General features: G+C 48.8%; 1 protein-coding gene across 1 annotated transcript; it reads left to right on the top strand.

Annotated features, from left to right (window-relative positions):
* Positions 1–1,675: 1,675 nt before the first annotated feature.
* LOC117885982 lies at positions 1,676–16,374 on the top strand. Its single transcript, XM_034787587.1, has 9 exons — positions 1,676–1,784; positions 3,841–4,005; positions 8,322–8,445; positions 8,837–8,921; positions 12,429–12,492; positions 13,773–13,858; positions 15,185–15,238; positions 15,509–15,532; positions 16,342–16,374. Exons 1-9 carry the CDS (start codon positions 1,676–1,678, stop codon positions 16,372–16,374), a joined length of 744 nt encoding a protein of 247 aa, XP_034643478.1.
* Positions 16,375–17,177: the final 803 nt, after the last annotated feature.

Here is a 17,177-nt window from a genome sequence, read left to right as displayed (position 1 = left end):
CAGCATGGACTTGAACTTTACATTTTAATTCGACACGCTTGGCCCATTTCTGATCCGGTTTGTACTAATGCAAGCAAAAAACGGGGTCCCCGAGTGATGTGACAATTAGCAGTGATTTACTTTGGCACACAATAAATGTCATAATGAGACAATTAAATGCATTAAATCCTTGGCTTTTATGACTCCTCTGATTTTCCTCATTCTTGAGCAGGGTTTTGTTATATAAAGGCTGCCCGCTCCATGTCAGCAGCCGCAGAGGGACAAGAAGTCACTGAGTGCCTACCAAAGACACTCACTGGAGAAGGTAAGCGAAATGCATCAAAGAGGAAGGATTTGACGATGTACCGTCTACTGCAAAGGCAGGCAAAGTAATCTCTTCAAAGAGAAGGGGAGTGGGCTCTGGAGTGGAGAGATCCTAGTCCCACTTAGGATCAGTCTGTTCACGTACATGTGTAGGGTTCACTAAGAGACTAGGGCCTGATCCAGAAGCCACTGAAGGCAGCGCTCTCCTCTGACTTCCAGAGGGTTTCAGTCAGGCCCGTAATGCCGTATCTTTCCAAACAAGAATTCAAATGCTTCACTTAGTTCTCAGAGATCCAGTTAGTCGGCCACCTCCTGGGTTATTACATGAAAAATGAGTCTATTTGTTATTTCATGTTCTAACTCACAGCCCCAAACAAGCACTCCAGTTGAGGAGCGGCTCCTAACTCTCCCCCCGAGACCCAGAGATTAACGTGCGACGGTACTTAAAATATCTCACACTTCTAAAGCTGCTTCAGTGCAGCAACCTTTCTGGCCCTCAAGAATTATAGATCTGGCTCCAATAGCCCATGAATAACAGACCTCTCTTGGTGAAGCATCTCCTCCATAACAAATCCCCGCAAACGGCCCCGCTCCGCGTCTAAACCAAGGAGTGGGGAGCTCGTGACATTTGCCTAAATCGGACATGTAGCGTTGGCATATGACAAGTCCCGTCATTTGGATTTCTCTCCTCCTTTGATAGAATTCTCCCTTACCCTACATGATCCTTTTCACCGTGCCAGCATCCCCCTCAGAGGGAGAGAAATACAAACTGAAATCTGGGCCAGCAGCATGAAGATTTTTTGTCCCAGAGTCCTGGTCGCGTTGTTCCATTTCATGCTTCGTGGCAGGGATTTCCGGGAGTGGGAGGGGGCTGGCGCCATTTCATTGAGAATCGTAAGGAGGGCTGCATTAGAACCGCCATAGGAAAGTTTGGGCTGCACACAAGGCTTTAAAGGAGGAGCAATTGGATCTGATCTGTAGAAATAGCTCAGAGCTGCTCTGTCGCCCCGGTTGCAATAGTGCCGAAGGGGCCATTCTGACAGCTGGCGATTGCTGGAGCGCGGCAGCACTCCGGCGGTGCGTCTGTCACCTAGGCCAGGCCCCTGGGCCAGGGCCAGGAAGTGGGTGGTCTAGAGATGGGAATTCTTCTCTGTCGGGACTCCCCAGCCAGCTGTGTAGTTGAGGGTGGGGGCCTAGGATCGGCCCCATTGTCTCTAGAGTATGCACCTAACGCCTTCCCTTTCTATAATGTATACGGCACCTCTTCTGTCCGCTGGGTTTTCTGTGTTCTGACTGTGGTACCTGTCCTCTTCCCACTCCATCCCAGGCAGGGGCATTGACTAGAAACACTCTGACCGGCATTGGGGCCAAGATGTTAAAGGTCTGCAGTATTCTCCTCTTCTGCGCTCTGCTGACCCTGCCTCAAGACTCACAGGGCTACAGGCCGGAGCTGATAATCAGGCAGAAGGCTAATGAGAAAGGTGAGTAGAAAATGTCCCATTCGTTCCCCACCCCGCCTGACATGAAACCTGCTAGCTCAGCGAGCCTTTCCTTTAGTCCTGTAACATGCCAGCCGTGGGACGGGGTGGAGGTAAGCTGTCTCCCGAGTTCACAGAGATCAGGGGTCTCCTACTTGGTGTCTCTCTTTCCAGCAGCCATTCAAGGTTCTAGGCTTGACACAGGAATTATTGGGTAAAATTCGGCAGCTCATATTATGCAGCAGATCACGATATGATCATGATGGGCTGGGGCCCTTCCTGCTTGGAAATCTGTGTTCCAGTCTTTCTTCCTCCTTTAAGGGCTCAACGAAGTTAAAACGCACCTGTTTAGTCGTCCTAGCACAGTGCATTTATCTACACTGACCCAAAGCCTTCCAGACCTCCCTAAGTGTGCTCACAGAAGCAAGATGGGTGCATATGTGGTGTACGCCCACGGAGACACAAGGTCTGTGTGCGGTGTCACCTGGGGTAACATTGCAAAGATGACGTAGGAGCAGAGCTGCTCAGAAAAATTGCAACCAAAATTTTCTCATCAGAATTTGCTGATTCACCAATATCAAAATGCATCACCGAGATGGTTCAATTTTGACGACGCTCTGATGGAGGGAGGGTTTCAAACTGTCTGGTTTCCTGCCAGCTTGCCTGATGGGGAGCTGGGGGCCTGGCTCCCGAGCTTCCAGATGCCCAGTGCCTTGTGAGCCAGGGCTTCCAGGTGTACCTGGCAGAGTGCATTGGAGTCGGGGACCCTAGCTAGATTCAAAATTTGGGGCTTTTTTCCCCCTGAACTGGCATGAAATCCGATTGCAAAATATTGCAATCCTCCATCGAATGGAATGGCCTTTCTCTGCCCAGCTCTGGTTAGGAGCCTACGGGCTTGGCCACTTAGCGAGTTAATGTGTGCCAAGCCAGGGTGTGAATCTAGGGAGCACCAGCTTGCAATGCAGTAACATTTCCATATTTCAAAAGTGTCGTCAGCTCTCTGGAGCCTGAACCCATTAATATTCCATGGGAATTCAGCTCCTAGGCACTGGCTTTTCAAAGGTATTTAGGCACCGACAGGTCCAGGGAGGCACCTAATCAGATTTTCAAAGGCACCTACGTGGGATGGGTGTCTAACTCCCTTTGGAATCAATGTGCTTAGCTCGTTTAGATGCATTTGTAATTCCCATTAGATGACGCTGTGCCTTTCAGGAGCCAAAACACCTTGGCAAACCTGGCCCTGAGGGCCCAAGTCACCTTTGAAAACAGGACTTAGGCATCTAGGTCACTTCAAATGTCACCTTGGGCCAATGGCTAGCTACATGGAACCATTGGGCTGGATCCTGGAGGTGCTGAACAAGGCGCCTGTCTCCTGCAGACCTTCTGAGCGGCAGAGCAGATCCCCCAGAAAGTCAACGAGGAATCTGGTGGCACCTTAAAGACTAACAGATTTATTTGGGCATCAGCTTTCATGGGTAAAAGCATCTGAAGAAGTGAGGTTTTTTTAATCCACGAAAGCTGATGCCCAAATAAATCTGTTAGTCTTTAAGGTGCCACCAGACTCCTTGTTGTTTTTGTGGATACAGACTAACACAACTACCCCCTGATATTTGCCCCCAGAAAGTGACTCTCATCCTCCCCCAGCCCCCAGGCTGGATGGGGCCACAAGCCCTACCAGGTTGTGCCAAGAGAGGTCATTAACCGTTGCATCCTAGAAGTGAGAGCTGGATGGGCCGCAGAGGCCATCAGCTCCCTCCTGGCACTGACAGGACATTGCCCCCGAGGTGGAAATAGCCAACGTTAAACTGAGATGCTGCCAACACAACTGAGTAGCAGGGGCCTGATTTTCAGGGGTGCTGGGAACCTGCTCAGCAGGAGAGGTGGGTGCTGAGCCCCTCTTAAAGGCGGGCCCCGTGTGAGATGGTGTAGCTGCCGTATAGGCAGTGCTGCAGGAGTGCCTGATGGGGGGTCCAATGGGCCATACTAACATGTACAGCCCTGTTGTTCCCCGCCCAGGGCTCGCCAGGGCCATCAGTGACACGACTGGCAATCTTTTCAGAGTTTCTAGACTTGGTGTCCCACGTGCTCCATGGGCAAAGTCCTGCGGACGAGCAGCTCAACGGTGACCCTGGAGGGCAGCTGCCAGGTGCCGGAGGCACGCCCATCGCAGGAAGCCAGCCATCACTCCTCGGCAGCCTGCTGTCTGCGGTGGGCAGGCTGTTAGGTGGGCAGGGAGCTGAGCGTCAGTCCAATGCGCAAGGGGCTGGAGCGGTGCCTTCCTTTGGTGGGCGGGGGGTCGGAGAGGCCAGACCTTTACTTGGGATGGAAGCTAGGAGAGCAGGACAGCCTGTCTATGGGAGGCTACCTGGCTCAAGAGGACAGGGAGCACGTCTGCCTTTGATCAGATGGCTGCTTGGGGGAGGCAGGGGAGTGAGGTTACTTTTAACTGGGAATAACCTTGGTGGGGTAGGAGGGGGTCTGCTACATGGGGGAGGAGGTGTCCCAATAAGTGGCGGTAGGGGGTTGCTTGGTGGGGGAGCAGGCGTATCTACACATCAAGGTGCCTTAGGAGGGGGAGCAGGTGTCCCTATAGTTGGAGATATACTCAGTGTGGGAGCAGGTGTCCCTATTGTTGGAGATCCTCTCAGTGGGGCAGCAAGTCTACCTATAGGTGGAGAAACACTCAGTGGGGGAGCAGGTGTCCCTATAGGTGGAGATATACTGAATGGGGGATCAGGTCTCCCCCTAGGTGGAGATCCACTCGGTGGGGTAGCAAGTCTCCCTATAGGTGGGGAGACACTCAGTGGGGTAGCAGGTGTCCCTGTAGTTGGAGATCCTCTCAGTGGGGTAGCAAGACTCCCTATAGGTGGGGAGACACTCAATGGGGTAGCAAGTCTCCCTATAGGTGGGGATCCTCTCAGTGGGGTAGCAAGTCTCCCTATAGGTGGTGATACACTGAATGGGGTAGCAGGTGTCCCTGTAGTTGGAGGTCCTCTCAGTGGGGTAGCAAGTCTCCCTATAGGTGGGGAGACACTCAGTGGGGTAGCAGGTGTCCCTGTATGTGGAGAAACACTCCGTGGGGTAGCAAGTCTCCCTATAGGTGGAGAAACACTCAGTGGGGTAGCAGGTGTCCCTATAGGTGAAGGTACGCTGGATGGGGGAGCAGGCATCCCCATAGGCAGAGCTACGCTCAGTGCAGTATCAGGAGCCCCTATAGGTGGAGAAACGCTCAGTGGGGTAGCAAGTCTCCCTATAGGTGAAGTTGTGTTGGGAGGGGGATCAGGGGTGCCTGTAGTTGCAGATCTGCTCGGTGCAGGAACAGATGTCACTCTAGAGGGTGGGACGCTCAGTGGGACAGCCGGCCTCCCTGTTGGTGGAGGTTTGTCTCTGGGAGAAGATCTGCCTGTCTTTGGAGATTCGCTTCTCAGGAGATATCAGAGAGCTGTCCCACCTGCTGGAGATCTACCTGTCACGGGACCAATTCCCGGGGGAGACATCGGCAGTGCAGGCCTGCTGGGCGCAGAGCTAAGCAAAGTGGTAGGGTAAGTTGAACCCAAAACGATGAAAAATAAATAGGATGAAATTCAATAAATGCAAAATACTCCACTTGGGAAGGAAGACTAAACAGCACAAGAATGGGCAAAGACTGCCGAGGCAGGAGTGCTGCAGAGAATAATCTCGGGTGATAGTGGATCACAACCTAAATATGAGTCACTAATGTTACTCTGCTGCAAAAAAAGCAAACATCATTCAAGGCTGTTTTAGCAGGAGTGTTGTAAGCAAGACTGAGAAGTAATTCTTCCGCTCTGCTCCGCGCTGATAAGGCCTCAAGCAGTGCACTGTGCCCCGGTCTGGGTACCACACTCCGGGACAGATGTGGACAAATTGGAGAAAGTTCAGAGGAGGCCGTGTCAAGGTGGAAGGCGGGGTCTGTGTGAGAGCTGTGGTTTAACAGATAATGTGGATTAGAGATTCTGTCCTACTGGAACAATTATGAGGCCCTCTAGAGCCTCAGTAGCCACTACGCTGCTCACTACAGCTGCACAAAACTTCTTGGGAATGGTGAGGCTACAGCCCAGATCCTCCTGCTCCAGAAATACAGGACCCAGTCACAGGAGCTTCATTAACTTGTAGCAGTATAGGGCATAGGACACATGGCAGAGTGGTTCTAATGCTGTCTAACCCAGGTGTGAGTGACAGGGGAACCAGGCTCAGTGGTTTTCACCCACACATGTTGCTGTTTACCAGGGGACCACTTTGTGCTTTATAAACATTGGTTAGGCCTCACCGTGAAAATAAGAGCCATTGTCCCCATTTTGTACAGCCAGGAGGTGAGGCTGAAGTGACTTGTCCAAGGTCCCCCACAAAATATGTGACAGAATCCTGAAATCCCGAGCCACAGTCCCTTGCTCTACCCACTAGCCCACGCTGCCCCAACGCACTAGAAATGACATTTTTCACTTAAAAAAAAAAAAGGCAGAAAAGGGATTTGAGGGTTTGAAATATCTCAGCTGCTCACCCTGCTGGGCCAAGCGTTTCTCCTCACTAGCTCTGGTTTCATTTGCAGGCTTAGAATTGAAGAAGTCACTGCCCCTAACGTAACACTGGACGTCTTATCTAACAGTGTGTTGGAAATTGCCTTCAAATTAAAACTACACGTTGCAGTTAAGAGGTCAGTAAACATTTGGCATTTTCTTTTGTTGTTCGTTAGCAGAAAGACTCCAGAATGGAGCAGGTTGCTCTGTTGATCTAGGCTTGTAAGCAAAGTTGCAGCTACTTTATTTTATAGGTACCAATCGATATTTGAGGGAAAGGGCCAAATTCTTCCCTGTTGTTAATTGGTGCAGCTACACTGAAACCAATCAAGATGTACCAGTTGACACCACCAAGAATTTGGCATAAAATGTCCACTTCTTTAGGAAGAGGTGTTCCAGGCACACAGTCAAAGTTTTTCATGCCAAAGATGGAGTAAAGACACCAATGCAGAGAGACAGCAAATGTTTGTCATACAGACCCTTTTAGTTTCTTGCAAGGAGGGAGCCATGGATTTGCCATTCTTTTTCGAACCATTTCCTTCTGTGTAAAAGGCTCCTGGCAATGCTGCTGCTGCTGCACCAGAAATCTGACCTGTCCAGTGATTTAAGGGAGCAATTTCTTAAACTACCGGCGCAATGGAGACCAGTCGATTTACCCCAGCTGAGGACCTGGCTCTGTATATTCATGGATGGCATTTCTGGGACTCGTATCAAATAGCAGAGAGGGAAAAACTGGGTTATTGATGTCTCAGGGGGTAGCCTGTTAGTCTGTAGCCACAAAAACAACAAGGAGATGCATCTGAAGAAGTAGGGTTTTTAACCCATGAAAGCTTATGCCGAAATAAATCTGTTAGTCTTTAAGGTGCCACCGGACTCCTTGTTGTTATTGTGGGCTACTGATAGTTTCTTCTTAAAGAGCCCCAGGTTGTGATGTTGCCAGGTAGGTGAAGAGAGTTTCCCCCAGTAAAGAAATTTGGCCTGGTGGCACCTGGTTACTAATGAAGTTGCCCAGGGTGATGTATCCTCCCAGTAGGGCGCTGCCTAGCAAATGTCTAGGGATGGCAAGTGCCAGAGCTGTTGACCTCTCCTGCTCTCAGACCATGGCGTTTGGCTCCAGGCAAACAGATCATGGCTGTTGGGCCCTGGATTCCTTTCGATGCTGAATGTCTGGCATGAGACTACAGACCATGAGGCATTTTCACTCCCGGCACTCTTTGTGAGGCATTGCATCTGCTGCTGGAGGGGCAGGTCTTGAGGGCACCTGCCCCTCGGTTACTGATCGCTTTGTGGCACTGCACATTTAGTGCCCATTACATTATCTAGTTGCTTTGTCCATCATTGTTCTCAGAGGAGCTTTGGTGAACTGTACTTTTTATGGGGACCTTTCAGTGGTTACAGTCACTTGGGATACGGCTACACTGCAAAAAAAATAAATAAAAAAGCCCAGGACAGCAAGTCTCAGAGCCAGGGGCAACTGACTCGGGCTCACGCTCTGGGGCTAAGAATAACAGTGTGGGCTTTCAGGCTTGGGCCAGATCTGGGCTCTGAGACCCACCCCCATCACTGGGGGTTCCACAGCCAGGGCTCTGAGTTCCCGAGCGCAAACGTCTGCGAGCTGCTATTTTCAGTCCTTTAGTGCAAGCCCAAGTCAGCTGACCCGAGGGGCTCTCAGGCTTGCTGCTGTAGGTCTATTTTTGCGGTGTCGTCCTGCCCCGGGAGGTACAATTTCCGATGCTGCATAGGGAAGGCAGCTTGTGGGCTATGTGAAAGACAACACGTGGCAGGTATGGAAGCACGTACATTTTCGTTTGGATTCACACTTTGAGTGTTGTGACAAACTTATAAAAACCCTTTGTGGGGTCAGTGACAGCCAGTTTTCGGCACCTGCTTGTGCTGCTTCTAGGCCATGACCCAACAGTCTCTCTTTGGAAGAGTCGGATTGCAAGACTGTCTGAAGGGATTCGTTTAACCCAAGCTTGTTTCTTTAGTCCCCTTGACCTCTTAGGTGAAATAATTGAAGTTGAAGTGCTCAAGAACATCACCATTGCAATCAGAAGGGGAGATCCCAGCCTCGTCCTTGAGGACTGCAAAACCCCTCTTGGTTACATGGACATCACAGTTCTGAAAGCGTAAGTAACAGCTCCTTGTCTGGACTCCAGCAGCATTGCTCAGTAAACAGCAGGTGCATAGCGTGAGCTGCAGGGCACCCATCCCGCTTGCAACATCTGAGCCCTACACATTGCATGAATGAAGGTTCTTACGCTTAAGGAGGGTTTGATTTCTAGTCAATATTCAGCTGCATCGTGAACTACTGAGACAGTCAGCATTTCACCCTTGCGTGCGCATGGAATGAAGGGGAGTCTCAATCGCGGGCTCATGGGAATGCCTTGCCAGACTTGAAATCCTGCTCTAGACGCTGCTCACTGCTTTATGACGAACACATCTCTCCTGTATTGTGACTCATAACTCCACTGCTAAGCAAGCTGCCGCTATTAACCACTGAACGTTTAACCTACGCAGATCTTCCCTGCCCCTGGAGAATGAACTCCTGACCCTCGTAATGCGTGTACTGGACAGAACCCTTCCTCAGATCCTGCAGAAGATTGTAAGTCTAAAAAGAGTTTCTGCTGCGGGTTGAGCTGAATAAGGACCCCTGTTAAAAATGCACTGGTGGATGACTAGCCTTTCAATTGGTTCCAGCTGTCACTGACCGCCCAGAGAGAACTGGCAGGGAATCGAGAGTGTCTTTTCAGGTGTTGAGTGTTTTTCTCTGAATCTCTTTAGAGCAACTGATCTGTGCTGAGGTTTTGACCATTCAAGATGGCAGAACTATTGTAAGAGCTCATGAGATTTCCACTAGTTTGACATGAAGTCTCATGGGAGCAGTTGATCTCATGGGATGTAGCAGTTCTCCAGAATGTAAACGTACCCGTCCCAGCAGAGTGCCCGACTGCACATGCATGATGCCAGGGTCACGTGTGAACTATGTCCAAGTTTCAGAGTAGCAGTCGTCTTAGTCTGTATCCGCAAAAAGAACAGGAGGACTTGTGGCACCTTAGAGACTAACACATTTATTTGAGCATAAGCTTTCGTGGGCTACAGCCCACTTCTTCAGATGCATAGAATGGAACATATATTGAGGATATATATACACATACAGAGAGCATGAAAAGGTGGAAGTTGTCTTGCCAACTCTGAGAGGCCAATTAAGTAAGAGAAAAAACTTTTGAAGTGATAATCAAGATAGCCCAGTACAGACAGTTTGATAAGAAGTGTGAGAATACTTACATGGGGAGATAGATTCAATGTTTGTAATGGCTCAGCCATTCCCAGTCTCTATTCAAGCCTAAATTGATTGTCTCTAGTTTGCATATCAATTCGAGTTCAGCAGTTTCTCGTTGGAGTCTGTTTTTGAAGCTTTTCTGTTGCAAAATTGCCACCCTCAGGTCTGTTTTTGAGTGACCAAAGAGGTTGAAGTGCTCTCCTACTGATTTTTGAATGTTATGATTCCTGATGTCAGATTTGTGTCCATTTATTCTTTTGTGTAGAGACTGTCTGGTTTGGCCAATGTACATGGCAGAGGGGCATTGCTGGCACATGATGGCATATATCACATTGGTAGATGTGCAGGTGAATGAGCCCCTGATGGTATGGCTGATGTGATTAGGTCCTATGATGATGTCACTTGAATAGATATGTGGACAGAGTGTTTGTCACTTGAATAGATATGTCCAAGTGTTTGTGACTAGGCACCATCCTTATCTTAAATCCTGAATAATGGCTGCCTGCATCTTTTGCAGCAGCTGTGTGCAGGGCTTGACCAGCACTTAGCCGCAACTGGACCCTAATAGCACCTCGCTGGCCGAGAACCCTAAGCGAGTCCCCAGGCGGGAGGGGATTCCCAGGAGGAAATGTAGCAGACCAGCAGAGCTGCTGCAGAGATGGGAACGTCAGGTCAATGACTGCAACCTACACGAAGGGGCGCACTGAGAAGAAGCTCATTCTGATTTCATGCTTTTAAGTAGGGCTGTCAAACGGTTAACAAAATTAAGTGGGCGTAATCGCACTGTTAAACAATAATAGAATCCCATTTATTTAACTACTTTTGGATGTTTTCTACATTTTCAAATATATTGATTTCAATTACAACACAGAATGCAAGTGTACACTGCTCACTTTCTATTTATTTTTAATACAAATATTTGCATTGTAAAAAACAAAAGAAATAGTATATTTCAATTCACCTAATACAAGTACTGTAGTGCAATCTCTTTATCATGAAAGTTGAACTTACAAATTTAGAATTATGTACAAGAAATAACTGCATTCAAAAATAAAACAACGTCAAACTTTAGAGCCTACAAGTCCACTCAGTCCTACTTCAGCCAATGGCTCAGACAAACAAGTTTGTTTACATTTACAGGAGATAATGCTGCCCTCTTCTTGTTTACAATGTCACCTGGAAGTGAGAACAGGCGTTTGCATGGCACTTTTGTAGCCGGCGTTGCAAGGTATTTACGGGTCAGATATGCTAAACAGTCGTATGCCACTTCATGCTTCGGCCACCATTCCAGAGGACATGCGTTCATGCTGACGACGGGTTCTGCTTGATAACGATCCAAAGCAGTGCGGACCAACACATGTTCATTTTCATCATCTGATTCAGATGCCACTAGCATAAGGTTGATTTTCTTGTGTGTGTGTGTGTGGGGCGGGGTTTGGGTTCTGTAGTTTCCGCATCTGAGTGTTGCTCTTTTAAGATTTTTGAAAGCATGCTCCACGCCTCATTCCTCTCGGATTTTGGAAGGCACTTCAGATTCTTAAACCTTGGGTTGAGTGCTGTAGCTATTTTTAGAAATCTCACATTGGTACTTTCTTTGCATTTTGTCAAATCCGCAGTGACAGCATTCGTAAATCAAACGTGCTGGGTCATCATCCGAGACTGCTATAACATGAATTATACAGCAGCATGTGGGTAAAACAGAGCAGGGGACATACAGTTCTCAAGCAAGGAGTTCAGTCACACATTTAATTAACACATTATTTTTTTAACGAACACCATCAGCATGGAAGCATGTCCTCCAGAAGGGTGGCCGAAGCATGAAGGGGCATACAAATGTTTAGCATATCTGGCACATAAATATCTTGCAACGCCGGCTACAAAAGTGCCATGAGAATGCCTGTTCTCACTTCCAGGTGACATTGTAAAGAAGAAGCAGGCAGCAGTATCTCCCTTCAATGTAAACAAACTTGTTTCTCTTAGCGACTGGCTGAACGAGAAGTAGGACTGAGTGGACTTTTAGGCTCTAAAGTTTTAGTGTTTTAGTTTTGAGTGCAGTTATGTAACAAAAAATCTACAATTGTAAGTTACACTTTCATGACAAAGATTGCACTACAGCCCTTGTATGAGGTGAATTGAAAAATACAATTTCTTTTGTTTATCATTTTTACAGTGCAAATATTTGTAATAAAAATAATATAAAATGAGCAATGCACACTTTGTATTCTGTGATATAATTGAAATCGATATATTTGAAAATGTAGAAAAACATCCACAAATATTTAATACATTTCAATTGCTATTCTATTGTTTAACAGTGCGATTAATTGCGATTAATTTTTTAAACGGCAGTTACTTTTTTTGAGTTAATCGCGTGAGTTACCTGCGATTAATCGACAGCCCTAGTTTTAAGTCAGAGCTTCATCCCATACTGGGTCATGCAGCCGTACCCGGGCCTGTGCCAGCACCCCACAAACATCATCCAGGTCACTAAATTTATTAAGAAAAAGCCGGTTGTGAAGGAGCTGACTGGCACCTTCCCAGACTTAACTTAATAAAGCTTCGATTATGAGGGGCCAGTGAAAACGGAGTTGGGAAATATAGAAACAAAGGCGCGGCTCCAAACTGTCTGTCTGGGTCATTGCCCTTTAAACCGAGTTAACTGAGGCTTCGGACTCAGTGCATACGCCGACTTCTATTCCTTTTATCAGTCCCTTGATTTAAAATCTCAGCGATAAAATTAATGGCAACATTACTAAACCACCCAGTGTCATGTCCTCACTGCTGTCTCGGCACCATGACTGATTAGCGGTGCCTGTGCTTGTGTTACAGCTGTGCCCACTGATCAGTGCTGTCGTGTCCAGCGTGGATGGAACATCATTAAGCACAGCAAGACGTAAGTTCCTTCTTTGATACTTCCCCCTCTTTCTTTTCAGGGCCCAGATTCTGCCCCCTTCCCCTGTCCCTCACTGCTTGGGCAGTAAAGTATTACCCCAAAACTGGTGCCCCAGACACCCCGATACAGGAACGTTTCTGATTTACCCATCAACAGACTGGTAACATCACGGGGCCCCAAGATCTCCCTGAGCAGAGAGCACCTCACCTCCCATTGCCCCTGGGAGCCAGGGAATGGGAACGAGTCCCAGTGCCAAATAGGCAGGGACATGGCTCCGAGATTAAGAGGAGAGATTGTCAAGTTAGGGCCCTAGCCTGGGAGTGGAGACCCAGGGGTCAGTTCCCTGCTCTGCTACAGTGTTCCTGTGTGGTCTTGGGTAAGTCACTTAGCTGCTCTGTGCCTCAGTTCCCCCTGTGTAGCACGGAGATAATAGCCCTGCCTTCCCTTGCCGGGTGTTGTGAAGACAAATACAGTAACGACAGTGAGGTGCTCAGATACCACGGTGATGGGCCAGAGCAGTTCCTAAGAGAGATCCTTGGCCCCAGCTCTGGCTGCAGCCACAGATCTCCTCTAAAGCAGCTACTCAGGAATCCTCAGTGTGACAGGTCAGGTGACACGAAGGCACCTGCTCCCCTCTGCACGGAGGGGGAGCCGGGTGTGCCAGGGCAGGACACTGCACCGTGCTCTGCCTGATCCCAAGCTGGGACAGTGACTCCTAGAGAGCTGCTGGTGCAATTTAAAGCTGCTCTAAGTTACTCTGGGTGTGTGCTTTGAGCCCCCAAGTGCATGCGGGGGCTGGTTTAAAGGTAACTGAGAACGACCGTTCCTCTCCACAGCTGCGCTGTAGGTAACTGCCCCGGAGAATCTAGCCTGAGATGCGCATTGACAATCTGTACGATTCTGCAGCTCCGTCAGCCCAGCGACCCAGCCCTTCCAGCAGCCAGGGGGGAGTCTGCCCATTGCCAATGGGCGCAGCACAAGTGACGCTCGCGTAAGCAGCGTCCGTGTGGTTTCAAAGCGTGCAACGTATGAAATGACGTTTATAGTCACCTACACCTGGGGGAAACGGTAACAGGGCCTGACGTGCAAAATCCTTCAGTGGAGCAGGTGTGTGGGGACAGGCTCCGAAGTGGGGGCTAGTCTCTCATCTCCCTGTCTCGGTTCCTTGCTGGAGTCCATACCAACCTGCTAACCTGTGCTAGGACTTTCATTTCTCACAGTTCAGCTGCTGCCGGGCCTCTCGGCCACATCCATTTCTCATGTGCTCTTTGTCTCTGCAGTTGCGACGTCCCCTCCAGGAGGAAACAGCCCATCTTCCGTCTTTAAAGTGTCGTTTAATCCCGACGTCATTGTGCTAGAACTGACCGTAAGTGCGTCCACCTTGCCTGTGTAGGAGGCTGTTGTGATTGTTGGGGTCCTGGGCAAGGATGAGGTGGGCACCTCTTGCTGCAGGGCTCCGGCTTTGAGCTCATAGTGTGAGGTCTGTTGAGCTCTCACAAGACTCCTGGCACAGAAGGAATCCGCTCATTCCAGGGGGGCAGACCCAGGGCTATTGTCAATGGGCAGAACCGCACAACAGCTGCTCCCCTCTCACAGCGTTAGTGGTTTTACGATCTGGGGAGAGGATCCCAGTCAGGTGCGTCTCTCACTTGGCAAGGAATTGCTCCAAACTCACCATGTTTGTAGCAAATAAAACACTCCCTTAGGGGGCTTCTTTTCAGCAAAACACTTTCCTTCTTCTTCCTGCCTTTTTCTTTTTAAAATATGAGCTGTCTCCCGCAGGGGAAGGAGACAGTACACTGCACTTCCCAGGAGCTCAGGCCTGGCATCTCGTCTGCCAATGAGGAACAGCTCCACTGCTGCCCGAGAGCGTGTTAATAGAGCCGTGCCTGGCTTGCATGCCGCTGAGCCCCATGACAATCACTCCCACGTACCCGGCGGGGAAGCGCGTGGTCACTGAATGTACCTGTTATTGTTCACTCCTCTCTGGAGACGCCTGTGCATGCAATGATCCCTTCCCTGTGTGTAATTCACTGTAGGAGCCTCACTGGCTCTGTCTGCAACCTCACTGGATTGAGAAGAACTGCCTGATGCCTCCACTTTTAGGGCTGCGTTCCGTTTCCCACGCCAGGCAGGGATACACATGTAAGGCCTGTCCCTTTAACAGGGGCTCAGGATCAGCCCCACCTGTGACACAGCCAACCCTTCTCCCCAGGTGGGGAAACAGACGAAAGTCATGTGACCTAGTCAGGCCGCTGGGCACATGGAAGGGGCCTGGGAAAAGACTCCAGACAGGAAGGCTGGCCGTGGGGACCAGAGGGCTGTAGGCCCGCAGGGTACCCTGAGACACCAGGGGAGCAAAGGCTTCAGTGAGGCAGGGCTGGGAGTGGCTGTCTGAAGAGTGCAGCAGGATGAACTTACTTTTGCTCAGTAAACCAGCCCCAGCAAGGGGTTATTGGCAATGAGAGAGCCTTTGAGAACCCTGAGGAGAGGGAAACTGAGGCATGGGTGCTGCAGGCCATGAAGGGGTGCTATGGAGGCAGTGACTTGGTACAGGGCCAGCTTGGGGTCCAATTCACCTGCACAGAGACCAGGTCAGGGAGGTGTGTCCAACGGTGTGGTGCAAAGCGTCCTGTCCAGACAGCTGTACAGAACGCTAGCGCTTCATCACGCTCTCTCTTTTATTTCACAGGGTCGCAGTCTGATTGAACAAATACCGCCTCTGCTTCCTGAAAATACCACTGAGGTTAGTGAATTTCATTTGTATGCCACGCTCTCTCATCTCTAGCGACAGACTTTCCCCACCGTGTAATTGCCTGAACTTTCCCGTTCCCTACTATGGAAACCCAGAAAACCTTTCCGAGCTGCTCTTGGCAGATGGCACTCCTATAAACCAAAGCAGCTGGAGAACCGTGTCTGATCAGTTGAAGTCTAACCTGTGTTATGTATTGGGATGGGAACACTTGAGCAGGACCTACTGTAGATTTGCTTACAGGATTGCTTCCATCTGTTGCAGGATGAACATCCGCAGGATGAAATAGTAAGTGTCCTGAGCAAAGCACTGCTGCTAAAAGAGAACTGCAAGAATCCACGGCCATTGGCATTGATATAATCTAGTGTAACATAGTATACGTTGGTCTAGCAAAACTATAAACTCAGTGCTCCCTGAGTTTATTATTTATTCGATGGCTAATTCCCCTGCAATGCAGACATGCACAGCCTGGCAACCATACCAGCATGAAATGTGCTTTCACCATCTGTATAACGATATTTGCAGGTTCATTTTGACGCCATTAAGGACACAGCTGAGCACTGAAATAAACACACAGCACTATAAGGATGTAGTGGCTCTGCTGCTGCCAGTCACTTTGTTGTCCTGGGAGCATTGTCATGTCAGTCCCTATGCTGGAAAATCTGCCCAATGGGAACGGACATGTCTGATCGTGTGCAGCCCTGTAATAATGTTTCCCTTCCAATTTCCAGTCAAAGGGGAAAAGATCTGTCAGGCACATGAAACAATATAGCCAGCTTCCTTCAGCTGGGGCAGAAAGAAAACCCTATTTGTTCATTTCAGCTAATGATCAAGGGGTCCCATTGCCAATTGCAGAAGGCAGTAGCCTTGGCCAAGCAACGATTTCCTTTCCCCTGAGAGGAGTTTGAATTTTTATCTGTAACATTTTCACTTGCACCCCATTGTACTTTTCCATAATGAAAACAAACATTGCAAACACCCATTTCTGACTGCCCCACCACACAGGATGTTTGCTATGTATCATAAAGGCACTGTTGTCAAGCAGCTCCAAGTGTCTCTGGCATGTGAAATGATTGTGATTGTCCCTTGTTTTGCAGAATGCAACCCTGCTGCCTGTCCCCCAAGGCTGAGAGCAGTGCACTCCTCAGTACCAGGGCCACCGCGTCTGGAGACTGCTGAGCTGTGTTTGTCCTGTTGCCTTAACGTTGAGATAAGCCTTCATGTTTCCAAAATGTTCGGCTGTTATGAATGCTTCAGGATATTTCTTGAAAACAAACGTGCTGCTTTATCTTTTGAATCTTTGGAAATGTATGCTAAATGCGATCATGAATTCTATTCTGTTGGTTGATCTTATGAATTGTCTATATAAAATTACATCAGTGCTTCTAACCTGAACAGTAAATTGTCATATCATGGCTGACGATACAGTATTTCTCCTCCAATAAAGAGTCTATTCCCTCTCCACTGGTGTACTTATCTTTTCCAATGTGTCCCAAATTCCTAAAGTTGTCTTATTAGGGCCTGAATCAAAACTCCAGATCCTAACTCCCCTGGTCAGAGCTCAGTTCCACCTCTGCCTTTTTCTCTATACGTGAGCGTAACTGAACGTGGGCCCTGGAACGCCTTAAACAGTCAGAAACATTTGCATCTGCATTCATTCAGGCCTTTGCAGCTCTGGTCCCTTTTTCATTGTCTCTTGCTGGTCACAGCAGTGTTTACACGGATGTCTGAAAACTGGCATGTAAATTTCTCATATGGGAGATGCCAGGAATATAAGAAGGGATTCAATGCACTGGATTTGGAGCTCACTCACACCACTATTGCAAAGATATAGCAACTCCATTGACTTCAGTGGCACTCATGACTGAAGTATGATCAGAATCAGATCCAATATGTGGACACTGGGGCAAGAAGCAGCAACCATGGGTTTATT

Source organism: Trachemys scripta, chromosome 12 (assembly GCF_013100865.1).
Source record: "Trachemys scripta elegans isolate TJP31775 chromosome 12, CAS_Tse_1.0, whole genome shotgun sequence".
NCBI lineage: Eukaryota > Metazoa > Chordata > Testudines > Emydidae > Trachemys > Trachemys scripta.
Note: the sequence above shows the minus strand (reverse complement) of the source record. Positions and strands in the feature narration are given on the sequence as shown.

Excerpts from the sequence above, each read along its gene's own strand:
- LOC117885982 (XM_034787587.1), top strand. The coding sequence starts at position 1,676 with ATGTTAAAGGTCTGCAGTATTCTCCTCTTCTGCGCTCTGCTGACCCTG. Across the intron at positions 12,493-13,772 it reads ATCATTAAGCACAGCAAGAC|TTGCGACGTCCCCTCCAGGA; the intron begins GTAAGTTCCTTC and ends TTGTCTCTGCAG. Across the intron at positions 15,239-15,508 it reads TTCCTGAAAATACCACTGAG|GATGAACATCCGCAGGATGA; the intron begins GTTAGTGAATTT and ends CATCTGTTGCAG.